This window comes from Electrona antarctica (genome assembly GCF_951216825.1).
Source record: "Electrona antarctica genome assembly, chromosome: 11".
NCBI lineage: Eukaryota > Metazoa > Chordata > Actinopteri > Myctophiformes > Myctophidae > Electrona > Electrona antarctica.
The window spans coordinates 53,835,219-53,862,896 of NC_136792.1; the positions used below are offsets into that span (position 1 = coordinate 53,835,219).

At 44.6% G+C, this 27,678-nt stretch overlaps 1 protein-coding gene across 1 annotated transcript; it reads right to left on the reverse strand.

Annotated features, from left to right (window-relative positions):
* Window positions 1–8,165: 8,165 nt before the first annotated feature.
* LOC306932961 (delta-like protein C) lies at window positions 8,166–26,653 on the reverse strand (the record flags this gene model as incomplete). The annotated part of the gene is made up of 11 exons (XM_079514932.1): window positions 8,166–8,319; window positions 8,510–8,634; window positions 9,111–9,216; window positions 9,924–10,755; window positions 19,303–19,519; window positions 20,118–20,287; window positions 23,359–23,550; window positions 24,567–24,836; window positions 25,196–25,256; window positions 25,779–26,039; window positions 26,600–26,653. 11 exons carry the CDS (start codon window positions 26,651–26,653, stop codon window positions 8,166–8,168), a joined length of 2,442 nt encoding a protein of 813 aa, XP_079371058.1.
* Window positions 26,654–27,678: the final 1,025 nt, after the last annotated feature.

Consider the following 27,678-nt stretch of genomic DNA (forward strand, 5'->3'; position numbering starts at 1 on the left):
CCATCTACATGTAAAATTCATTTCGAATGAACCAAAATGTGTGTGTGTGTCTGTGTGTGTGTGTCACGCTGTAACACCACCCGCCCGCCACCAGAGGGCGCAGCTGTATCGAGAAAAAAAAAAAGAAAACACACACACACACACACACACAAAACTTAACCTAACTTAAAAAAAACGTAACTTAAAAAAACACACACGTACGCACACATACACACTAAAAATAAACTTACGTAACTTAACTTAAAAAAAAAGAGAACTTAAATTTACGAGCTGCGTTCGCTTCCCGTGTTCGCGCGTCTTACTTGTTTAATACTAGTGTTAAAATATAATTATTTTTTATTTTTTTCTGTTGTCACTGACTTTTATAATAACCAACGCTTGCCTCTGGAGCTGAGAGAATGCAGTGTAAGATAGAAGATAAAGGCTATGAAGGTGTGTGTGTGTGTGTGTGTGTGCGTATGCAGTGTGGAGCTTTCATCAACTCTGGTTAAATGGCTGATAGGCCTCAGTGAGAATTGAACTCACGACCCCTGGTTTACTAGACCAGTGCTCTAACCACTGAGCTATGAGGCCCTGCTTCTCACATCAAGTGTGTATCTTCTCTCATCAAGTAGACTTGTTGCACCTGGTGTCAGTCAATAGAAGGGAGGGACCACACCCAAGTCACATACCAGCCCAGTGAACCATTGTTCCATGCACTGCTGTCACCGTGTCACCCAGTTTACCCAGGAAGATTCATTCATTTTGTGTCGCATGTGTTGAATTTGAAATCGGTGGGGCGAACGGTTCTCGAGTTGCGTGGATTAGAGACGTACACAGAGACTTGGTGCAAATACAGTTTAATCCAATCCAGTAGGCAGCGGTTCTCTTAAACCTTGGATCTCTCTAAACCTGCACCTTGGATTGAAATGACTAATATATTCGTCAATGGCTTTCAATTAACTACATAACCCGTTAAACCCGCATTTTATTGCATTTTCTTTCCCTGCGTAATACGCTAAACACACTATTTGTAATAAGATCGATCCAAATCATGAATTTATATGGTTGGAGGACTTCAAGAAACTGAAACGCCTATTTCAAAAGTACACCTTTTCATTTGCCTCATTCCTTGAAAAGGCCTGGTCAATGAGGAGGAGGGCCATCTACATGTAAAATTAATTTCGAATTAACCAACATGTGTGTGTGTGTCTGTGTGTGTGTGTCACGCTGTAACACCACCCGCCCGCCACCAGAGGGCGTAGCTGTATCACAAAAGAAAAAAAAAAACACACACAAACGCACACACACACACACACACAAAACTTGACCTAACTTAAAAAAAATGTAACTTAAAAAAAACACACACGTACGCACACAGACACACACTAAAAATAAACTTACGTAACTTAACTTAAAAAAAAAAAGAGAACTTAAATTTACGAGCTGCGTTCGCTTCCCGTGTTCGCGCGTCTTACTTGTTTAATACTAGTGTTAAAATATAATTATTTTTTATTTTTTTCTGTTGTCACTGACTTTTATAATAACGCTTGCCTCTGGAGCTGAGAGAATGCAGTGTAAAATAGAAGATAAAGGCTATGAAGGTGTGTGTGTGTATGCAGTGTGGAGCTTTCATCAACTCTGGTTAAAAGGCTGATAGGCCTCAGTGAGAATTGAACTCACAACCCCTGGTTTACTAGACCAGTGCTCTAACCACTGAGCTATGAGGCCCTGCTTGTCACATCAAGTGTGTATCTTCTCTCATCAAGTAGACTTGTTGCACCTGGTGTCAGTCAATAGAAGGGAGGGACCACACCCAAGTCACATACCAGCCCAGTGAACCATTGTTCCATGCACTGCTGTCACCGTGTCACCCAGTTTACCCAGGAAGATTCATTAATTTTGTGTCGCATGTGTTGAATTTGAAATCGGTGGGGCGAACGGTTCTCGAGTTGCGTGGATTAGAGAGACGTACACAGAGACTTGGTGCAAATACAGTTTAATCCAATCCAGTAGGCAGCGGTTCTCTTAAACCTTGGATCTCTTAACCTGCGCCTTGGATTGAAATGACTAATATATTCGTCAATGGCTTTCAATGAGTTAACTACATAACCCGTTAAACCCGCATTTTATTGCATTGTCTTTCCCTGCGTAATACGCTAAACACACTATTTGTAATAAGATCGATCCAAATCATGAATTTATATGGTTGGAGGACTTCGAGAAACTGAAACGCCTATTTCAAAAGTACACCTTTTCATTTGCCTCATTCCTTGAAAAGGCCTGGTCAATGAGGAGGAGGGCCATCTACATGTAAAATTAATTTCGAATGAACCAAAATGTGTGTGTGTGTCTGTGTGTGTCTGTGTGTGTGTGTCACGCTGTAACACCACCCGCCCGCCACCAGAGGGCGCAGCTGTATCACAAAAAAAAAAAACACACACACACACACACACACACACACACACACACACACACACACAAAACTTGACCTAACTTAAAAAAAACGTAACTTAAAAAAAACACACGTACGCACACATACACACACTAAAAATAAACTTACGTAACTTAACTTAAAAAAAAAGAGAACTTAAATGTACGAGCTGCGTTCGCTTCCCGTGTTCGCGCGTCTTACTTGTTTAATACTAGTGTTAAAATATAATTATTTTTTATTTTTTTCTGTTGTCACTGACTTTTATAATAACGCTTGCCTCTGGAGCTGAGAGAATGCAGTGTAAGATAGAAGATAAAGGCTATGAAGGTGTGTGTGTGTGTGTGCGTATGCAGTGTGGAGCTTTCATCAACTCTGGTTAAAAGGCTGATAGGCCTCAGTGAGAATTGAACTCACGACCCCTGGTTTACTAGACCAGTGCTCTAACCACTGAGCTATGAGGCCCTGCTTGTCACATCAAGTGTGTATCTTCTCTCATCAAGTAGACTTGTTGCACCTGGTGTCAGTCAATAGAAGGGAGGGACCACACCCAAATCACATACCAGCCCAGTTAACCATTGTTCCATGCACTGCTGTCACCGTGTCACCCAGTTTACCCAGGAAGATTCATTCATTTTGTGTCGCATGTGTTGAATTTGAAATCGGTGGGGCGAACGGTTCTCGAGTTGCGTGGATTAGAGAGACATACACAGAGACTTGGTGCAAATACAGTTTAATCCAATCCAGTAGGCAGCGGTTCTCTTAAACCTTGGATCTCTTAACCTGCGCCTTGGATTGAAATGACTAATATATTCGTCAATGGCTTTCAATGAGTTAACTACATAACCCGTTAAACCCGCATTTTATTGCATTGTCTTTCCCTGCGTAATACGCTAAACACGCTATTTGTTTTGTGTTTAATTTGCCGTGGTCCACTCATTCTGTGTGTCTGTGGCAACAATGGAATTTTGACCAAAAAAAAATGATCCTTTGGATCCTTATTGGATCATGAGTTGAGTCATTGTTGTCTGTCATTGTAAACTGATTGGATCATCAGACTTTCTATGTAACTCTGAGAGTGTTTCTATGTGTGAATTGGGAAACTAACTCTGTTAAAGTAGAAAAAACTATTTTCTGCCTTAGTTTACAGACAAGATTGTCAATATTTAAATACCATATTGACAATCTTGTCTGTAAACTGTAAACAAAAAAATGGCTTTTTCTACCGGAACAGAGCTTTCTTAAGTAATTAAGTAAATGTCTGTCTGTCTGTCTGTCTGTCTGTCTGTCTGTCTGTCTGTCTGTCTGTCTGTCTGTCTGTCTGTCTGTCTGTCTGTCTGTCTGCCTGCCTGCCTGTCTGCCTGCCTGCCTGCCTGTCTGTCTGCCTGCCTGTCTGTCTGTCTTTTTCATCTATAGCTGCGACATGTTGCTCATGCCACTTACGAGGGTTGTAAAGTACGGGAACGGAGGAGATCGAGGTGACTTCAAAAGGCACACTTGTAGCACTTTGCATGTCTATAGAGTTACAGGGTCTTCTAAAAGCAGCCACTTGTCGGCTAGACGTGATCTGTGCACACGTCACTACACAGATATAGGCACACTTATGTCACCTTTAACCCTTTTAGACCTGAGGCCGATTCTAACAAAAAAATAAATTGCTTCTAAATCCTAACAGTTTTTCAGTTTCTATGTCAGTGGTGCTCAACTTTTTTCATGTCAAGAACCCCCAGAATGATCTGTAATCGGCCGCCCACCCCCATCTGACAATATGTTTTTTTCCAGGGACCCCGTCACCAGAAGCAAAGATCTGAGTTAAAAACGTTTGCTCTGAAAGAATATATATCCGGCCTGGGCCATGGCTCTGTGGTCCAGGCACCTTGGCTGGTAATCCAGTCTGGCAGTGTGCCGCGGGTTCGACTCCCGATCCCGACGGCCTTTACTGCATGTCTTCCCCCCCATCTCTCTCCCCATTTCCTGTCAGCCTACTGTCTGTCCCTCCATAACAAATATAAAATAAAGGCAAAAGCCACAAAAAAAAAAGATTAAAAAATAAATAAATAATAATATATATTCAAAGATTGGAAAGCCACATTCTCACGATTTTTTCAAAAATAGCAGATCAACACGCTCGTAGCGCGGCACTCGGTGCCGCGCTACGAGCATGTAGATCTGCTATTTTTCAATAGCTAAACTAAAGTATAACATAATGCTTTATTAAAACACCAAAAGGGTGTTCCCGCGTCCTTCTCTTCCTCGGCTGCTTTGGGACTGAAGTGACGGGGTGTGGGTGAAGGAAGGGTGGGTGGTGTCGCTGGGTGGATGTTAAAGGCTTCTGTTTAGCAGAGGTGTGTGAGGTGGAGGAGGAAGCACTTTTCACAGGCTAATGAACCTCCTCCTTCGCAGCATTAGGATAGGAATGCTTCCTTTCATGGTATATAAACTACCGGCTTCACAATGGAGGACGCTGCAGCAGCAGGCTCTGAGAATCACTGCCAAGTGAAATTCTCGTCAGAACAGGAGCCTTATATGGCTGTTCACACCGGAAGCACAATTTATCCATTGCTCCAACAGCAACAGTTGCTATACCATATGACTCAATTCAATGAAATGAATTGAATTGAGTTAAATTTATTGTCACTGCACATAGTATACAAATACTTTTATAGGCCTACTATGTGCATGCAGTGACAATACATTGAATCTATTCTAATCTAAAAAAATTCAACTCAACTCAACTCAATTCAACTCAATTCAATTCAATTCAATTCAATTCAATTCAATTCAATTCAATTCAATTCAATTCAATTCAATTCAATTCAATTCTTCCGGGTCCTTCAAAACGCCACTGAGCAACATTTGACACTGTATCAACTTGAGCGTGGGCTTACTTACAGATATCGGCTATTTTTGTGTGTGTGTGTGTGTGTGCGTACGTGCCCGTGCATGTATGCGTGTGCAACAACAACCACATCATGCTCATGTTTGATTTTCCAACTTATTTATGAAAAAATATATTTATTTACTTTGACGGAGACAATAGGCACATGAACATAGACATATATACAATTCTCTTTGATAAATACAAACTTATTCACAAATGCAAATTAAATAGGAACACTCCAGGCCATGTACAGTATACTGTACACATTGCATGGTTCTTTGTTAAATTAACATTGGAAAAAATACACATACAAAACTAAACCAATATATATATATTTTTGGTATCAAATGGACTAATAGTCAAAAGTAAATCGAACCACAAGGAAGGAAACGATAACATTTTCAGGTCATTAAGGACCTGAAAACCATTTAAATTTAACCACTTAAACCCCATATTTAGTTGAAACCGGAGAACTCCAGGGCTCTCTGCTAGGCCCTATCTATATCTCCTCCTGATCTACAAGCTACAAACTCCAGCTCGCATTGCGCCGCGACACATTGTGAGCTTGTAGATCGGCTATGTTCACCCCAGAATAGGTTGATGCTAAGGTTTGAGGGTTTAAAGTAGAAATAGTTTTTTTTTTTTTTTTTTTTTTACATTACGACAGCTGTCCATAAGGCCGTGTATGGTTCTTTTAAGATTTCAGTGTTATGCATGCTTGATTTGTATAAAAATATAAATCCCAAATAATTAACATCAGTGCGAAGAAAAATAAAAAATATACATAAGAGGTACAGTAGCCAGCATAGAGCAGGCAGTAAGATACACTGCAAAAAAACAGATCCCTGCTTGTACTATAAATTGACTTTTTTTCTTATTATTTTGCATGAATGTTTAATGTTTGTTGTGAGCTAAGTTCTTTATTTCTATATCAAATCTGGAAAAGGAACGACTTTGTTTTTTTTTGTTTTTTTTCAAGGGTGCTTTGGAATGTTGTGTCAACCAACCAGAACTCACCAGGACACCACAGTCTGTCCCACGGGTGGAAAGTAACTAAGTACATTTACTTAAGTACATTTTGAGGTACGTTTACTTTACTGGAGTATTTCACATTTTTCAGTACTTCTTCTTACTCCACTACATTTCGGAGGCAAATATCATTATTTTACTCCACTACATTAATTTGACAGCTTTAGTTACTATAGTTTCTTTGTAGATTTTGATTATTGTTACATTAAACATTAACCAGCCCCCTATACATTTTGGGCATCTGAAAATAGCCGATGTACAAGCTCACAATGCGTCGCGATGCGACACATTGTGAGCTTGTAGATATGCTATTTTCAAAAGATCTTTTCAAAAAACATTTTGAAAACTTGAAATGGGACATTCCGCTCAATGAGTACTTTCTACTTTTGGTACTCCATTTTGATGCCAATACTTTTACTCTTTAAGTACATTTTGAATTCCGTACTTTTATTTAACAGTAAAACAGTACTTTTCCCGCCACCAATACAGAGGTGGAGCTCAAGGTACGAGGCTAGTAGATTGGTGGAGGGAAAAGAAAGATTCCATGAATCCCTCTGTGTGGGTCAATATCGCATCACCTTTTGTTTGTCATTCGAACACATTTCCTACCAAATAGCACCGTGTAGCCAGCCAAGGACGAGTAGTACTCGTGCTAGGATGTTTTATATTGACTAGCGCTGGTCGTGATCGTAAGCCACACACACATGATTAGCTCTGGATTGCTATGCGGTCAGTACTAAACAGGCAACTTGCATTTGTTTTGATTTGTTTTTGTTTTCTTTTAAATGCTTTGGATTCTTTCCACTCCAACTCCAATCAAAACGAGCATTATTCACGGCTGTCGCTGATCACGGATCACAAAATGTATGTTTCAGGGTGAAGACATCGGGCAGGTGGTGGAATAATTCATTCATTCATATCTGGCAGTGAATGTGTTCAAATGGGAGATTTGACAAACCAAGACTAACAGCTGGCTTCCACGCATGTGGATCTGTGGCGTCGCTGATGATGGTAAACAAGTCATCGCCGACTCTTGCCTGTGGTTTTGTTTTAAGGAAGAGGCACTTGGAGGGAGTACGTTAATTGTCTGATTGATTCTCGCGCACTGGACGAGTGGACGGCGTGACTCTCTTTAACATCGCAGGAATTAATGCTCAATAAAATCCATGGAAAAATCCATAGAATCCATGTCATATGATCCTTGTCTACCACATCACCAGACATGTCCATTTCCCGCTTTCAGCCGGGACACATTTGTAGACTTTGGGTATAGATATATTCCATCTTGTTCTCCTGATTTCCAGAATCAAAACGTCTAGTATGAAGGCGTTTCCCAAACGTGTAAAAAGCGGGGGCGGGTCCTCTGGCAGACTTGATTGACGGCTCATTTAAGGGATTGTAAAGTACATTGCTAAGGCACCAGGTCTTTTCTGATTGGCCAGGTTCAAGTCCTCCTTTCTTTCTTGTTCATTTTTAAATAGAATAAAAAAAAAAACTAACAGGAATGCTTACAAATAAAGGATAAAAAAATATATAGTGCAAAATAGTGCCAGGCATTCCGTCTTTCTGCTTTCGCTTGCCTTTCTTCTCAATCCTCCTTTTTCCATTTCATTGTCTTCAGAGAATTGCCATTGTTCAATAAAAAAAGAATATGATTATATAAGTATATATATATATATGTATAAAAAAAAAAGAATAACCAAGTCTTTTCTCGCTTGTTTGTTTTTCCACCTCCATTGAGCAGCAGTAATAAATATTAAATAAAATAAGTGAATATAGAGTAAGTCCTCTGGTGCTAGTCCTCTGGTGCTATATGTCAACAGATCAGGCCCTCGCAGAGGGTCTTCACGAGATGAGAGATGATAGGACGGTCTTTTCTCTCCCGCAGTGCTGATAGGCTCTTGCAGGAGGGTCTTGGCGAGACGAGAGATGCAATAGGGCGGTCTCCTTGTCACTCCCGGCGGGGGGGCTGGTGCTATCAGAGGTTGAAGGGCTACACCTGGGGTGGAAGAAACAGAAAGACTTGAGTTAGTCATCGGGCATAGATGATGAGAACACACGGCTCAGTGATGTGATGAGGATTGCGTGCAAATATGCAAATATATCATTTTTTTAAATGAGTTAAATGAGTTAAGAAAGAGAAAACATTTTAAACTCATAATGGACTCTGTAAGTGAGACCATTCCTACGGATTCCACGGCACATGTTTTCTGTTTTCTGCGTCTTCCTCGGACACCTGCAACATGTGCTCTGCTCTCTGCACCGCATCCATCCTCTTCTCATCTTGCCTCTGGGCAGCTACCAACTTAACCCACTACCGCTGCATTCACATGGGATCAGGCAAGCGGTAGAGGGAAGACAAGGAGACCCCAAAATAATATGTATTTGGCCCCATGCACGGCCCCCATCTCAACATTATTTTGGCCCAGAAGTAAAGATTTGAGATGAAGACGTTCACTTTAAATGTAATTATATTCAAAGACGTGCACACATTTTCACGATTTTGTCCAAAAAATTGCAGATCGACAAACCCATAACCACGGCACAAAGTGACGTGTTATGAGCTTGTAGATGCACCATTTTCCATTTATGAAGAATTGACACAATAAGTTAAGCCTTTCACGTCACGTACAATTCATGGGTGCAGATACACATACACACTCAACCCTATTTTATACTTTGTTGTGCAACAGTGTCACGGCAGATCGACAAGCTCACCGAGACAACGCTCGCGCATCGTCTAGCATCGCTATATTTGGAACATTTTGGGAATTTGGCATTTTTCTTTACCTCTGTCGCGAACACGCACTGGTCGCCCTGCTCGGGAATGATGAAGATAGGATGGTAGATCCCACCCACTGAGGGCACCTTGATGGACGAGTCACATCTCTTGCTGCTAGAGAGAGAGAGAGAGAGAGAGAGAGGCAGGAATGTTAGTATAAGAAAACAGCAAGAAGTAAACAACCCTCATATGTGCGTGCGTGCGTGCGTGCGTGCGTGCGCGCACATGGGTGTGTGTGTGCGCACTTCAGCTGCGATAAGACATGTTCAGATACACGGGCCTGTGTCGGGACGAGCTCTGGCATGTTTTCACACATCGACAAGAAAACAGACAGTGGGTGAGCAAAACCCGAGCAGATGGAGTTGAGTAGACATGTTAGATGCCAGGCTCATTGTTTACCTCGTAGCCTACAGTATCAATGTGCAGATTGCTAAGTTAGATAGCATGTTGTTTAGACTGATGTTGAGGTTTCTAGGATCCTGGTTTCCTGGAATACCGCTGCCCTGTCTCTATGCATTATGTTATCCTGAGGCCACCTCCCTGTCTCTATGCATTATGTTTAAGATCCTGGATCCTGAGGCCACCTCCCTGTCTCTATGCATTATGTTTAAGATCCTGGATCCTGAGGCCACTGCCCTGTCTCTATGCATTATGTTTAAGATAGCTTTTGGGTCTTTTTCTGCCTTTATTGATAGATACAAAGTAAGTTGACAGGATTGCGTGGTGTGGCGCATTGTTCGACAATTGTCACTCAAAGTATATATTGGCCTTCGGACGGACGGATAGACAGACAGACAGGACAAGACAATGAGATCACTTACATGTCAAACTTGGCCTTCATGGCCAGGCGACTCCGCTCCTCCTCGTTGGCCAGGTTGCGTTCGGCCATCTTGTTCTTGAACGTCGCCGCCGACAGGAGGTCGCTGTCGGCCACCAGCGCCGCGGCGTCCTTATTGGACACCTTGAAGCCCCGCCCTCCTTCGACTCCCCCGCCCGGGAGGATCAAGGCCTCCTTCTCCCTGGCGCTTCCCGGCAGCAATAGGCCGCTGGCCGCCGCCGCCACTCCTCCTCCCCCTACGCTGCGGTTGTTCACGGCCACCAGGTCGTTCTTCACGGAGCACTGCGACGCAGACTTCATCTTGCGCGCGCGCCGACGCAGCAGACGCAGCGCGAACACGGCGGCGCAGACCAGCAGCACCAGCGTGACGAGGCCCAGGGCGAAGGAGACGGCCAGCGCCGCGTCCTTCGTCCCCTCGGGCGTCACCGTCGCTGTGGATTCGGGGACGACGACGACGACGTCCCTCTTCCCGACCGGGTACTCGCAGCGGGCTCCCATGAAGCCCGGCGGGCAGCGGCACACGGGGCCTGTGAAGTGGGCGTAGCAGGTGCCGCCGTTGAGGCAGGTCTCGGCGCCGTCGGCGCCCGCCGTGCACGCGTCGGCCCGCACCGAGCAGTCCCTGCCGGCAAAGCCCAGCGTGCACGTACACGTGAAGCCGTTGATGCCGTCCACGCACGTGCCGGCGTTGTGGCAGCGGGGGAGGGGCCCGCCGCCGGGCGCCGCGCAGTCGTCCACGTTGGTGCGGCAGCGCGGGCCGGAGAAGCCCGGGCGGCACCGGCACTTGACGCTGTGGCCCAGGTCCAAACACTGGCCGCCTGGAGAGAGAGAGAGAGCGAGGTTTAGTTTGGTCGTACAAACAAAGAAACATGACAATGACAATAAGCTTAGGTGGTTCGGGCATCTGGTTAGGACGCCTCTCGGGCGTCTCCCTACAGGGAGGTCCTCGAGGCACGTCCCACTGGGAGGAGACCCTGGGGCAGACCAAGGCGCAGTTGGAGGAAACACATCGACTCACTGGCCTGGGAAGTTACTAATGTTGCTCTGGAGAGGGAAGTCTGGAGCACTCTGGTGGAGCTGTTGCCACCACGAGCCGACTACGGATAAGCGGTTGAAGATGGATGGATGAATGACAATGAAAACAAACAGACAGACAGATATGGAAAGCTCACAATGCGTTGGCATCTTTCCATCTATTTCCCGTCAGGCTTCATCCTCTGACACAACAGCAGGAGAACATCAACGGGACTCCATCAAGGGAAGTATGTAAACTATTTAACCCATTTAGACCTGAGGCCGATTCTGGAGAAAGAAAAACGGCTTCTAAATCAGTTTTCTGAAAAACCCTATGTTTCTATATCTCAGTGGTGCTCAACCTTTTTCATTTCAAGGACCCCCAGAATTATCTGTATTTGGCCACGGACCCCCATCTGAAAATACGTTTTTCCAGGGACCCCTCCCCCCAGAATCTGATCTAAACATGACCTCTTGATTGATTCAAGGAGAGGCGATCACTTCATGGCTAACAAAGCATATCAAGCAAGAAATCAAAGTGCCACATCTCTTGACAAGAACGTATATACCTTAAGAAGAATGTAGTGTAAAATCAAACCGGAATTGCAATTTTTTGCACCAACATGGAAAAAGTTGTAGTATGTCTTTAAGATTAAAGTGAGTTGAGTAAGATCTTTACTGTAAACACCGGCGGCGGGGGGAGGGGGGGGGGGGGGGGGGGAGAGCGAGAGATGGTAGGCTAGCCAAGAAATGCAGGGGAAGGAGGGTGAAGTGCTTCGACAGGAAGACGAAAACATTCCAGCGGTTGTGAAAACCCAGGGGTCCTTGAGGGGGGGTTCCAGGGGGTCCCTGACATATCTGTATATACACACGATGGAACCAAAGGATCTGCATTCGGAATGCATAGTGGGTCAGCCTAAAGCTTTCATGACATGATGTAAAAGAAAATGTAACATTTTTTGAACAACGGAAGCTGCGAGTATCGCTGCACCGCTTCGGCCATGTAACTGGAGCCGGCTGTGAATCGTATTAGACTATATAACTAATCCATCACAAGGACAACTCCAGAACTATAAAGCCCGAAAGAGTCCAATTCCTGCCTCCCGTTTGTCGGGGCGATATATATACCGAACAGAGTTACTAATGTTTCCGCAGGTTTCGGGAGAGTTGAGAGTGGATTCTGTGGGATCGAGCCCTAGGGGGTTGTGTTGTTTGTTCACAGTCGCATTGCGGCGTGACACGCTGTGAGGCTTATAATAAATCACCCTCTAAGTTCAAAAGCTCTCTCGGTGAAACTGCTCGCTCTCCCTCGCTCGCTTGTGAAAAGTCTCCACAGGTAAACAGTGTTTGTGTGTGTATGGGGGGGAGGCGGGGGTTAGTGACAGGGACTGCAGTGCACCATGGGAATTGGCAACGACTCACGTGGGGAGTGAATGAGGGAACTAAAACCGAAGCAACGAAAGAAAGAAAGACTATAAAGCGTCTTTCTTTCTCGAGCAAGTTGCACAAGCGGTGAGAGGTGGACGAACTCGGCAACACGGTCGGCAGAGAGGTCGTTGGAGCGGCCGTGCACTCAGAGACACGTCCTTATATGGTGTTTGTGTGTGTGTGTGTGCGTGTTTAGCATGCCTAGCGCGCATCGTTGCAACACTCCAGACAAACAGCTTCACACTTTACACATTTGTTAGGAGGGGGAGCGCGTGCGCACACACGCACACGCACGCACACACACACACACACACACACACACACACACACACACACACACACACACACACACACACACACACACACACACACACACACACACACACACACACACACACACACACACACACACACACACACACACACGAAAGAATGAGGCTAAAAGTGAGATTGCACATGTGCAAGTAGCGTTTCCCACACACTAATGAGGACCTCGGGGAGGTCAGCGTGAAAACACGGAGTGTGTGCATGTGAGTGCATGTGCACGTGTGAGTGTGTGTGTGCGTGTGCGTGCTCGTGCGCCCGAGTTTCTCGTGATACGATTATCTGTGTTTTGCAATGTCAGCGTTATCTGTCGAGGCTATCATTAAGTGTTCGCCTCATAATAAAAAACATTTAGCAGCCTGCTGATCACGCAATAAATGATGACCTCAAACATTGTTTAGACAATCAGAACAAGAGTCAAGAATGTTGTACAGCGAGTGATATTTTTCATCTGTAAACCATTTTCCTAACAATCGCATTTTGTTGAGATTTTGAAGTTGATTCTCTTTGGCCCACAAATCTTTCAGAAGCTTCCCCTTCCATGACTATCATCATCATTCCATCATCTCAGATTTTTGTTTTTACATCTGAAACATTCTCTAAATATGAATTTAAGCATACATAGGCTATACTTAATATACCATCTTTTACTTCAGTGATGCGAGTGGCTTCTTCAGATATAGGTATAGTATTCCAGAACTTCATCGTGAACACGAGGAAAGGGTGTTGCTAAGAAAATCACACAATCTCTACAAGCGTATATACTTTCTGCCAAACAAACTGAAAAGGCAAAAAGAAAGAAAGAAAGGAATTCCCCAGTGGACACAACAGAGAACACTGCTCTGTGGAAAGGTTCCCCAAATTGTCCGTGACAAGTGTTCCTGCCTGCCTGCCTGCCTGCCCCTGCCTGCCTGCCTGCCTGCCTGCCTGCCTGCCTGCCTGCCTGCCTGCCTGCCTGCCTGCCTGCCAGCCTGCCTGCCATGCCTGCCTGCCTGCCTGCATGCTTGTCAGTCAGCAGAAGCAGACAGGTCTATCAGCATGGTGCCAGCCTCAACATTCCAGTGTGGAACTCCAGGAGCATTTCAAAACAAAGCAGCCCGAAGCTACTGCATGCATGGCTGGAAGCAAGAGAGTGATTTAACCACTGAGAAGCCCTCTTTTTTTATATGCAAATAATTTAATACAACAGAAAGAAAATAGACAATCTCTTATTTTTCCCTTCTTTTGTTTTCTTCATAGGATATTATATTCTAACTTTTTTTAAATGTTGAATGGAATAACGTTAAACATTTGTTTTGAATGTTTGAATGAATGAAATTAAAGCATTTGAAAGATGTCCATTTCAATATGCATTATAGGCCACAGCTCTGGGACTCAAAATCTATGCTGGAAATGCCCAGTGTTATTGAACTCATAAACTCAAAAACATACAGTTCCCAAACTGTTTAGCCCACGTGACCCCAAACCCAAATTAGACGTTAATTTGCCCGGGACCCAAACTAGTGAAAATAGCAGATCTACAAGCTGACGTGCAGAGCGACAGCGAAGGCGCCACGTTGTGAGCTTGTAGATCGGCTATCTTCTACTACTTCTTAAAGATATCTCATTTGGCTGACGAGTTGAAACACTTTTAAACCCATTAAGGACTTTGCAGGTGCAGTAAAAGGAACATTGAACCCTGATAGTGCGCTTTTGCCACTGCGCTCACTGTGTGCATAAGGTACGAGTCAGGAAAGGTCATGTTAAACGCTCTACAGCTGTTGATCTACGCGTTTCAAGGACTTACAAATTGGGCCATTTTGCGATATCTTAACAAGTTGACGGTTAGCGCTGTAACCTAAGATGTCGAGAGTGAAACCGGAGATTTTAACTGTGCCGGTTCCTGACATCGCACCTTCTTGCCCACTTGGGAGACCTAAGTGGGATTGGCATATCTTGGTGTTGTTGATGGACATGAGAGATTGTATAGCGAGACCTCCCAGGGAAGACGAGAAGCTTGTGTTTTATGTCAGCTGAGCTTGAGGTGACTTGTCAGACGTTAAACTGCCCTCTGAGGCAGCGTTTTGTATTTGTGTTAGATAAGAAAGGGAACGTCCCCCAGATCCTTCTGCAGCCACTCGACTGGTCTCCCAAGAAACCTCTAGATATGAGAACAAGTCAACGTGAAAAAAAACAAAGTCATATGTGCGGACAATAAGTAAACCGATGGACTAATTTATTTAAGATCTTTCATTAGTCCTGAGCAGGCAGGATGTTAGACCTTTCTGCCCTGCTACGTATAAGAGACTGTCCACCTATTCAGATAAACAAGCTCCATTTTGTTTGTTTTCTGAGTAGGACTATGTGTTCTTGTTTTAGTTGGGGGGGGGGGGTACTTGCATTCCAAGTACCAACGTCAACAGCATAGTCCTGTTCTTTCAAAGAACTAGACCCACCAGTTAACTTCAGAGGAGAGTTCTGATCCATCGATCTCGGCTATAGGTAACAGCACTGTTAAGAGTTGTAGGAACCAGACATGGCATATCGTAGCAGGGATCAAACAGGGATCAAACAGGGATCAAACAGGGATCAAACAGCTATCTTTAACAAGAAAGGTTGAACCCCCCCAACTGCTGTGCAGACGTCACAAAGGACAAAGGCAGACAGGACAAGGTACGAGTGAGAGTGTGCCATTTCACGGTTTCTAAAAGCTTTCCCAGAGACCCCAACTGTTTTAGAGACGACCGGCACAAGCCCCGGTGTCACACCTACGTGACAAGTGTGTCCTTCAAATAGACCAGGACTCATTTATAGGATGGCACTAGGTGAGATAAGTGTGCTCTTTCAAGGGTACAATCAAAAAAAGCGTGTGGGCTACTCCACTGCTCCAGTTTCCCAGGCTTTACAGCTCTGGACGCATATGACAGAAAAGCCACGTGACAGCTGGGTCACATGTGAGTGCCAAACCTACCGTAGTGTATACACAGATGCTTCACAACTCACGGCTAACATGCTATTTTGAAGCAGAAATCTGCTCTCGTGACCAACAACATGGTGGTGTTAGTAATAAAATAAAAGTTGCAAATCAACTGTGGAACATGTGCGTGCGGGAATTAAGACACACAACAAAAACCCTAGCGTTGACTATTTGACCATGAATGCTGTGGTCAGAGCAAGCTTTTATTATCCGAGGCTGCTCGCTCAAATCAAGTCTGTGCTTTCTTTTTAGTGATTTTGAGTGTGTGCCCATCATGCTTTTATCACCACGCGTTTGGACTACTGCAATGCCCTTAATGTCGTCGCCCCCTCACTGTATGGAATGCGCAAATCAAATCAGATTAAGGGCCACCTTTATAACCTGACTTCTAATCCCGTCTCAGAGATTCTGCGGTCTTTCTTTTTTTGGTTGCCGGTCTGCTGACGCTGCTGGGTGCGTCCTGTACTTTTCAGTGATGCGTATATCCTTTTATTGTTTATTTTACTTTGTTGTCTTATTTTACAGTTGTTGGGGTTTTTTTTGCTGTTGTTTTTCTCCTGTTTCAGATCAACAGTGTATTTAGCATTTGATTCTCAATGTGTAAATGTATTTTGAAAATAGCAGATCTACAAGCTCTGTATGTTTTGTAATAATCATCAAAATCTACAAAGTAACTAGTAAATAAAGTTTTAAAATACATGCAGTGGAGTAAAAGGGCAATGTTTGGTTCTGAGAAGTAGAAGTAAAGGTAGGCTATTGGAATGTAAAGTAGGCTACAAATACCTAAACATTTTACTTTTCATGACATTAATTTTCATTTATTTCTATTTTTCGTTTTTCCTCAATTACGCCCACACAACCTGAACTTTGAACATTCAGTGGATTTTCTGTTTTATATGTGTGTTCTGAAGCTTTTTGAGCTGCAATGAAAACAGGCAAAATCCCTCAACAGTGTACATCTGCTGGAAAATTCTTATGTCATACAGTATATGGGATTTGTGGACTCTTAAAATCTACTGAATGTTAAAAGTTCTGTTTTTTTTGGGTGCAATTGGGCTCAGAAAACCTAAAAACACAGTGACTTTCCACCACTGTATGTCTCACACTGGGCGCGTTCGGAAATAGCGCATTGAGCGCACTGTGCAATGCAAACTAATAGGCGAGTGCACATTTCCGAACGCACCCACTGAGTCCCTATAATTGACCCTCCCCTCCCTGGGAGAGTTCTGGCCACTTTACAGTTGAAGCACAAACACGTGAAGGTTCATTTATACCGCGTTAGAACTGATTTACAAGCTAGCAACCCCTCGTTAAGTGTCGTTATCCCCTAAATGCAGCAAAGCTAAAACAGCTGGGGTACCGATTGCCGCCGAAGGGCCCTTTGGTCAACTAAAGTACACGGTGGCATTAAGTGGTTAATGAACAGAGTGCACGTGGATGCTTTGTAGTAGCTGTAGGGTAATCTGTTCACAGCTACATGTGGACTTGGTGGGAGGTGCTTCAGACATAGTGGCCAGGTGTAGTAGCGAAGCAATTTACTCCCTGTTCGACCACAATCAATCAATCAATCAATGATTGATTGGAAGGCACGCACGCACGCACGCACGCACGCACGCACGCACGCACGCACGCACACACACACACACACACACACACACGAAAGCAGTGTGAGCTTGCTGGGCTAAATACATTATTAGGTTTCTAAAGGCTTTCCCAGAGACCCAACTGTTTTAGAGACGACCGGCACAAGCCCCGGTGTCACACAAGTGTGTCCTTCAAATAGACCAAGACTCATTTAGGATGGCACAGGTGAGATAAGTGTGCTCTTTCAAAGGTACAATCAAAAAAAGTGTGTGGGCTACTCCACGGCTCCAGTTTCCCAGGCTTTACAGCTCTGGACGCATATGACAAGTGTGCTCTTTCAAGGGTACAATATATTAAAAAGTGCGTGGGCTACTCCACTGCTCCAGTTTCGGCCATAGCCGTCATCACAAATGTGATGGTTATCACATTTGGGCAAGTGGCTATGGCCGTTCTTTAGCACAAGGAGTGTTTTTCGTGCAAAATAAATGCTTGCGATGGATTCACAATCATGAAAAACCCCTAGTTTGACAAGTCACATGCTACTTAAATCAGAATGAAAGAAAGAATTTTGCCTTTGGTTGTTATGGGTACCATCACCTATTTTAGCATCGTTCAGTATATGTTCCACCGCTGGGATTTCTTAGGACTTTTGATATGTTGTTACCAACATATTCATGAAACAAAAGAAAAGTTGAAAGAGCCAGTGTTTTCCTCTCTTCACGCGCAATTCCACTTGTTTATCCCTGGGGTTTCATATCCTATACCTGAAAACGTAATTTTGTGTTTGAAGAGAGCTGGGGATGCTATCATAATATAAAGCTAAATTATTATTATTATTATTAACCAAAAGCACTACTGTTACTACTGGTAACATGGTAATTTCTTAGGTAGGAAACACAATGGATCCCTATTATGAATTATAAACACACATACATAATGCACCAGCTTATATATCACTGTATATTTTTTGTTATAATCACTTGTAAATCCTCATAATGATTCATAACAATGAACATAACAAATTATAAAGCATTTTAAATAAGTATTATATTACTTCATACGTGCTGGTGGACACTCTGTTTATGTACGTTTATGTCACGTCAATTCTGTCACTCAATTTGTCATATATTGTGCCCAGGTCTCGTGACATCACTATGACATCATCAGGGATGATAGTAAATCAGGGATCATATCATAGTAAATGCGATTGCTGTCGCAATTAAGCCCATATATGGAGATGCCTGATATATTAATATTAGTATGTGGATGTCAGAACCTGCTCTGACATTCCATATGTTGATCCTTCCCCATCCATCCTTCCTCTTTGATGTCTCCCTTTTGACTGATACCTGTCCATTTAAACTCTATAGACGGGCTACTTCTAACTATGATTCAGTGAGAAGATCATAATAGATTTTTTGTATATCTTTTTTTTGTATTATTAAGTTAATAAATACCATTTCTCACAATGTCGTTGTGCTCCAAAATACCCTCAGCTGCATCGTTCATTGTAGAGGAGTACCTCCCTGACTTTGTTTTGCTATGACATTAACCTCATTCTGAATACCATTATGAGTAAGTAAATGTGGTTACTTTAGCCTATGTTTTGTAATAATAATAATCCAAATCTATAAAGTAACTAGTGGTAACATATAAATGTAGTGTAGTACAAGTAAAAGTATTGAAGATTGGAAACACTCAAGTAAACAAATATACTCAAAATTGCAGTACGGTGCTTAAAAAAGTAGTTACTTTCCAACACTACTTTTTCCCCTCTACACCAAATTGCTTCAACTACTTTCTTTCGCCTACTACTACGGCATGTGGTTAATCCTGGGATGGGAAGGTTCCTGGTTCGATTCCCATGGCATCTCTTGGCTTGCATGTCGAAAGTGTCCTTGAGCGTCCATCGTCAGTGTGTTGAATGTGTTTGTGTGAATGTGAAAGACATTGTAAAACCACCAAAGAGAGAGAGAAAAAAGCTCTATGGCAACGTGGCACACACGTTCATGTACCAACGCTGCCATTTATGAGAGCGTAAGATAGCAAGGCATCTTACCGTTAGCACAGGGCTCGCTGCTACACCGGTCCATCTTCTTCTCGCAGTTGGAGCCCGTGTACCCGGTCGGGCACTGGCAGCTGTAACCCCCGGCCGAGCCCGGAACGCAGGTGCCCCGGTTGAAGCAGGGCCCGTCGGCGCACGTCATGGCGCTGATCTCGCAGTTCTTCCCGTAGAAGCCCTGAGGGCACGTGCACGAGTAGTTGTTCTCCAGGTCCTGTTGGCGAGCGAGAGAGAGGAGGGGTTGTTACATACTGGGTGCATAACGTTTGTTATAGACACAGTCCGACAGGCATTAGTTCGACAACACCGTCGCTCCCGACGCGCGCGGCCGGTTACAACTAACCCGTGCTGCGGGTTAAAATCACACCCGCTGCAGGTTAAAACACATTGTTACATACGTATGTAACAATGTACATATACTCCCCGAGTTCAAAGATTTCTAACTTCTAACTAATGAATAAACGCAATTATCCTGTGATAAAACACATGCAAAACTAATAATAGAATAGTATAGGGTAGAGGGGAAATGCCCAAAACATCAGCGCCAAACTGCTGGAGCGTGCCTCTAAGTCAGGCTCTCATCACCGTGGCCAGTGGAAACTCATTGGTCACCCATCAAAATAATTCACCAATCGCCGTTGAGGCTGATAGCGGTTATTATTCCCTTCTGTTTTCTTCACTGCCATCGTGTTGAGGTTAAGGAGCTTCTGTGGAGCTTGTAGTTTGTGGCCATTTTTACTATTTCATTTTCACTATTTAGTTTACCCCGCAACGCCGACGTGCGTTGCGGGGTGTGTGTGTGAATGACTTACGTTGCAGCTGCCTCCATTCTTACAAGGGTTGCTGTCGCACTCGTTGGTCTCCATGTCACAGTCGCTGCCGCTGTATCCCGGCCGGCACGTGCAGGTGTAGCTGCCCTGGCCCGTGTTGGTGCAGGTGGCATCGTTGCGGCACGGCCGGTGGTTGGTGCAGTAGTTGAGGTCTGCGGAAAGAATACAAGCGTTATAGGAAACCAATGCTAGTAATACGATGACAGACAGATTTTATATGTGATATGAGTTGCCCAACCTTGGTTTAATTTCACATTTAGCAATTGGTTTAACGGTTTGTGTTTGTCTTGTCTTGTTTGGAAGGAATTATTTAATATGCACAATTAAAGTGAGAAGTTTTGAGTTGATACATTACGCTTACACACACACACACACACGCACACGCGCACACGCACGCACACGCACACGCACACACAACTACAACATTGGTATGCACGGCATGTTTCATGTCCGGACTTACAAAAAGAAGATTCTTGGAGCCATGACCCAAAAATCAACAGGAAGTCAGCCAGAGATGCAGATGACTACAATTCATTTACTCCCAGAATTAAGTGTCATCAAGGATTGAATTGAGTTGTTGTCACCAGGCCGGCCTGTCGGGATCACTTTCCTTTGACAGACCCTTATGATGGATTAGCCTCCTTCGCCAGTGGATTGTTCACCTATTCAGAGCCTCATGTTGGAAAGCACTGAGTTTGCTGGATTCATATTTTAGCTGCTCATCAAAGCGCACATGGTAATGATAATGTCACAGAGACAGTGAACTCAACTGGATGGCTGCTGAACCTGGCTACGGAACCACGGTGGGGAATTCATTGTCTGTTTTGGGGTGGGGTGGGGGGTTGTAGCACACACACACACGCACACACGCGCGCACGTACGCACGCAAGGACAAAGGCAGAAGACAGCTAGGACGAGGTACGGGTGTGAGTGTGTCATTTCATGGCTTCTAAACTTGTCCCAGAGTTTTTAGAGACGACCGGCACAAGCCTGGCGTCACACCTACGTGACAAGTGTGTCCTTCACCACATGAACCGTGGGGCTCATTTAGGATGTCACAGGTGAGATAAGTGTGCTCTTTCAAGGGTACACTTAAATGTGTGCGTGTGTGTGTGTGTGGGGGGAGGGGGGGGGAGTACTTCAAAGCACTCCAGTTTCCCAGGCTCACAGCTCTGAACGCATGACAAAAGCCAAGTTTTAACACGTGGGATTTTGTTTCGGGGTTCATAAACTGACTCTTTATGACATTGCTATGCTACGTATCTTAATTGGGATAATCCCTTGTTTTTGGACACCAAGTAAATATGACTTCATTCTGCTGATATTTTTATTTTATAGATTTAGCTTATATAGCACTTTATATTTATTTCCTTTCCTTCTGTCGATGTTGACAAAATCAAGTTCTCCCCACCTCTCTCACCCCAATTATCCTTTTCAAATCTATTTTTGCTGTTCCATGGAACACATATTTTATCCATCGATGGATGTGAAAATCTTTTTGTCTTTTGTCTTGTTGTTGGTGGTTCAACTCACTCTACTCTGATCCGCAAATGTGTGGATCTGTTTGACGGTCAAATGGCGTCGCTCGTTTCACACTTTCAAATGAAGCGAGTGGATTTGAAATGACGTGTGAAACGACAGAGAAAAGGTGTCTATAGTCATGTAATGCTAAAACAGAAGCATCCTGTGTCTCACTTCCCGCGAGCACCGCTATAGAGAGCATGTTAAATCACCTCTGGCGACACTTCCGAGATAATTATATGCGTTAACGTGACTTTATTCACGTTCCTGGTTAATTAGTCCTAAACGGGTAAAGATTAGTTTGAACCCATTTTGGGCGGGAATCCCTTTTGGTGTTAGCATTATGTTATGCTTTAGCTATTGAAAAATAGCAGATCTACAAGCTCGTAGCGCGCCACCGAGTGGCGCGCTACGAGCTTGTAGGTCTGCTATTTTTTTAAAATCGAAGACCGACTGACATAGAAACATAGCTTTTTCAGAAAAGTGTCAGGATGTAGAAGACATTTTTAGAATCTGATCTCAGGTCAAAATGGGTTAAACATTTGAAAGGACCAACTTCACCCTCTTATCTTCATACAGTTTTTCTCCTCAGTGTCACTATTCAGGTTGGAAGATGCCGACGTGAGATAAACCACCATGAAAAAGAATGGAACCAGTTCTAGTTCTTTAAGGTGGAAAAGGGGCCTCGTGTACGACATGTTCAGAAACCTGCCCACCAATGACATCATCAATGGGGATCCCACGCTAATAGAAACTACAGCATATCATCTCTAGTCAAGTTAGCATGCTGAAATTAAAGCCTTTGTTATTGAATTCATATACTGTGGTTTTCAACATGTTTCATGTCATTATTTATTATACATTCGGACAAACCGATTGATGAAGATTCTGCCACGCAGACCCAAAACTAAAGAATATTTTGTTAGCGTTGGATACGATTTTGTCCACACTTCCATGCTGTATGTATTGATGTGGTACCAACTGTTTAACAATAACTGTACTCTTTGAGAGCGTAAAATGAAACCAAATGGACCTAATTTAATGTTAATGTTTAACAAAAATGTAACTCCTGGGAGCATAAAATGAAACCAAAACGGTGGTCCTCGTTTGAGAACCACTGTTGATTGCACTTGCTAGTTAGCGACAGCAGAGGTTTGATTAGCATCAAACCAAACAGCACTTTGAGGGGTAAATGATCCCTTTGTATTCTATTAACATAGTAAGCTTAATAATAGACATTTTCAATGCCATATGGAGCACGGGTATAAACATGATTGGAATTGGTCAATACATTTGCCGATGACCGTATGCTGTACCTTCGCGGTGTATGATTCAGGATGACTTTTTTTTATGTATATGATGCATTACCATGTTTGTTTTTTTTGTTCTTGTTTACTGTAAATCGCTCTGGATTAAGAGCATCTGCTAAATGCCGAAATTGTAAATTGTATGAGCATGTTGTCTGAGTGTCACAATGGTGCCCTGCAGGTAAAGTAAAAGTCCCTTTGGGATTGCACCTTATAAGCCTCGGTTAACCCATTTGGGGCGTAAACGCATCGGTGTCACCACTTTTTAAACCATTATTATATACGTAGAAACATGAGATTTTTCAGAAAACCCCCGTCATGATTTTCAGAAGACATTTTGTATATAAGCATCTGCTCTCGCGGCGGGTCTTATGGGGTTTCATTGGTGGACTCACCTTGGTCACAGAACAGTCCTCCCCAGCCCTCCTTGCAGTTGCACTGCCACGGCTGCGCGCACGTGCCGTGCAGACAGCCCGGGTGCTGGCGACACTCGCTGCAGGACGCGCCCTGCCAGCCCTGGCGGCACACGCACTCCCCCGGGACCTCGCAGTAGCCGTGGGGACCCGAGCACCCCGGAGCACAGATGGCTGTTTTGGGAGGGAGAGAGAGGGGGGCAGACAGAGGATGGATGGATGGAGGGAAAGAGAGGAGATGGGGAGGGAGGGAGGAAGGGAGGGAGGGAAAGGTAGAGATGGGAAGAAGTGAAAGGAAAGAGTAGAGAGAGAGAGAGAGAGAGAGAGAGAGAGAGAGAGAGAAGATACTGTAAGTATGGATGGTGGCACGTGTGTGTGTGTGTGTCCGTGTGTGTGTGTGTGTGCGTATGCACCGCGCGCGCATGTAGCCTTGTTCTTCATTCACATCACAAAACAACCTTCCCTCCCCTTCCCCTCTCTGCCCCAACCTGGCCCTTCTCTCTCTCTTTCTCTCTCTCTCTCTGTCGCACGCACGCACACACACACCTCCCGGAGAAGAAGTATTTGTAAGTGCTCAATGAAGCAGCTGGTCTTTCACCAACAAAAGCAACACATGCCATGTCTTTTCACGCAAGGCAGCGCACATTAAGTTCCAGCGCGTGTCCCTGTGTGTGTGAGTGTGTGTGTGTGTGCAAGCGGACGGCCGGGGGCCCCGCCTGGGTGCCCGGGGGGGGGGTCCAAACAAAAGGAACAGACCTCAGCCAACTACATCCACTCACACACTGCCGCAGCACCCCAGGATGGTGTTGACAACTGCTCGACTTAACAATTCCAAGGTTGCGCCAGAACCCCTTATTCTCTTTTCTTACCCCTCCTCCCCCCCAAACCGTTATAGAGTAAATCATACATTTTAAAATGTATTTTTCTCGCACCTGGGCTTGTATATAGGTGGTACTGGCTGACTTCATAAGTACCTTTACTTTTTTGGATACGATATGGCGAACGTTTTTTAACTCAGATGGGGGTCGGCGGCCAATTACATGTATGTTCGGGGGTCCTTGACATGACACAAAATGTTTGTCTAAAATGTTTGTCTAAAATGGGGTTTTAAAAGCATCAGATCAGTCTTATATACGATCAAGGAGCATAGCGAACACAACTGGAATGAATAATAACAAACAAAATCTTACGATCGGAGCAGTATTCCCCCGTCCAGCCGGCCAGACAGAGGCGTCTCCCGGCCGGGTCGCAGGCGTAGTGGCCGAAGGTGTCGTCGCGCGGCCGGCAGTAGGTGGAGCAGGCGTCGCCGTGGTAGTAGTCGTCGCAGAGCGCGCGGTACGCGAAGCGCAGCTCGCTGCGGTCGTCCACCGCGCCGCCGCGGTGCACGTCCTGGGACCAGTCCTCGCTCACGTCCAGGCGCCGCCGTGTGGCCAGCCGGCTGATCAGGTTGTTGTGGTTGTCTGCCGGGGGGGAGAAACGGAAACGCACGCGGGTTAAAGTCTCTCCGTCGTCTCTCGACTCGCACGACTGATTTCAGTTTAGAGATGCTCGGTCTGATCGGCGATCGGATGATTATCGCACTCCAAATGACTCGATATGTGATCGGCAATTTACCCTATCTGGAGAAACCGTCTTGTACCATTTAAGTGGTATAAAAGTCAGATATTGGAGTAAAATATCATTTTTGCATCTTTGTGACAGGCCTAAACATTCTCCCCTTCCTCCCCACACACAGAAACAGTTTTGACATATAATAATTTTGGAAATATTCAAATACCAGTGCCCCATAGTGGTGAAGGTATGTAAGAGCATTTCCTACCTGTTGACAAGTCATCCGATGACTCTGCATTCCAGGCTTCGATGATCAGCGAAAATGTTCCCTGCAATATGATACACGTTGCGGCCATTAATAAACCATAAACCAATTCATTCCACATCTGCATAATTCATACATACGTATACGATGATCATATGCATGGTTTAACGCACGCATGTTGGTCAATTATTAACCACTTTAAGACCCCTCTTTTTTCTGTGTGGAAAATAGCAGGTCGGACGGCTATTATTTTCAGCGAAGACAATTTAGCATGAGCGAAAAACAGAAAAGATACAAGGATAGGTATGTGTTCAGGCCAACATGATCATAATTGTGTGTGTGTTGGGGGGGTGCCTAACCGCTCCAATGAACAGCTATGTGTGTCTGTCCCTATGTATGTATGTATGTATGTCCGTTTGAGTTTGGACTAAAATACAGCTGGGTGACCTAAAGTGGCACTGTTCAGCAGCCTAAAGGGCTACAATACAGCTGTTGTGCTTCACACTGACTAACTATAACAAAAGCACAGTACACACACACACAGACACACACGCACACACACACAATGTGATTATTTTCTCCATACCGGCCACTTGAAGTGAAAGGGCACGCTGATGGGCGCGCTCTCCGTGACGGAGTTGCGGTCGGCGCCGAAGATCTGCGTGAGCGCCGTGCCGTACGTGCACGGAGGCTCGGGGTCGATGACGTCCTGCGCGTGCTTCAGGCACACCCGGAAGAAGATCTGGCAGTCGGACAGCAGCGCCGCCCTGCTGTGCTGCTTGTTGCACACGCTGCGCGCGCTGCTGAAGGAGTGGATCTTCAGCTCAAACACCCCCGACGACTCCACCTGAGAGAGAGAGAGAGAGAGAGAAAATAAAGAAAACGTCAAATGGGTGAAGTCACACAGGAAACAAGCCAAAATGTTTGTTTCCATCGTGGTCCATTAATGTGGTCCATTAAGCATTCAACACTTCAACATTATAACCGGACAAATGACAAGGGCAATAAACAAAAATGTAGTATAGGCTACTACAGCTTAAAACAATTCATGAGAGAGAGAGAGAGAGAGAGAGAGAGAGAGACATTCATTTTGCGCATGAGAGTGCCAATTTCCTATTCTATTTTTTTTAATTCTATGTCCAGCTTTTCGTGTAGCCTATATGTGTGCACAAAATTGTGAGTGTTTATGATGATGTATGATGAAATGAGCGCCCCTCACTTCACATGGGTGTGATTTTTTTTCTTCATATAAGCGCATGCGGTGTTGCACGCACGCACACGGGCGCGCGCGCGCACACACACACGCACGCACACGCACGCACGCACATACACACATACACACACACTCACACACACACACACACACACACACACAGCGCTGAGGTTCAGTTCAGTAATGCTACTCACCAGTTGCGTTGATATCAAAAGTAAAAGACATGTCGGTAATGAGAAACGCGCCATATTTTGACACAAGAGCACGGTGTGTAGTCCCGTTCACACACTGTCCGACAATATAAATCCAACTGTTCTCCCCCAAAAAACTGAGAAATATGCCGCGTTATTGGAACAGAAAACAAAACGCAAATAATAATCCGATGTGGAAAAATAAAAGAAGAATAATATAGTTGTAAAAAAATATATATAACAAAAATAGCGTGCTTATAAGAATGAATAAAAGTGTAAAACAGAGCAGAAAGTTGAATTCCGCTTGGCTGGCAGTTAGTCAGTCAGTCACACTAGAGAGCTTTTCCTTTTGGTTGCTGAGTGTTAATGTGTGTGTGTTGTTGGACTCTGTGGCCCGTTCTGATCTAACCTGAGGGGCAGTGTGTGTGTGAGGCTTCTTATAAGCTCCCTCCCCCAGGAGGGGGGGCGGGGAGGGGGGAGAGGAGGGGCATGGAGGAGGAGGTGGTGCGGCCCCAGGAGAGAGAGACACGCGCGTGGCTCTCTCTCTCTCTCTCCCTCTCTGAAGGGTTTTTAGGGGCAAGTGAGTGAGTGTTGCCAGATTGCGTGAGATAATATAATAATAAGCGACCAGATCTATGAAAAAAATGATAACAATAATAATTTAAACAAATATATATATATATTTTTAAACAAGCCTTAAAATAGCTTGCATTATAGCAGACATTCATCATGGCTCTCGCCGCCGAAAGGGGGGGGGGGGGGGGTACGGTACGGGGTGTGGGGAGGGGGGGCTCTGGGGGCAATAGAACAAAATGCATGGCGTTAATGGCCCTGCGTGTTGTCGACACGCGCTGTCGAGGTGACACATCATCAGACAAACGGTGCACTGCAGGGACGCACGCACGCACGCACGAACGCATGCCTGGGGGCCCAAGCGATCCACTTCTTCCTCCTCCACGGTCCACCGAAAGCGAAACTATAACACCGTGACAAGTTTAATAATTCATATTTTAAAAGTACCTTTACTATTAAATACTGCCGCAACTGCCACATCACACCATTACACAATGCTTCATTAAAAC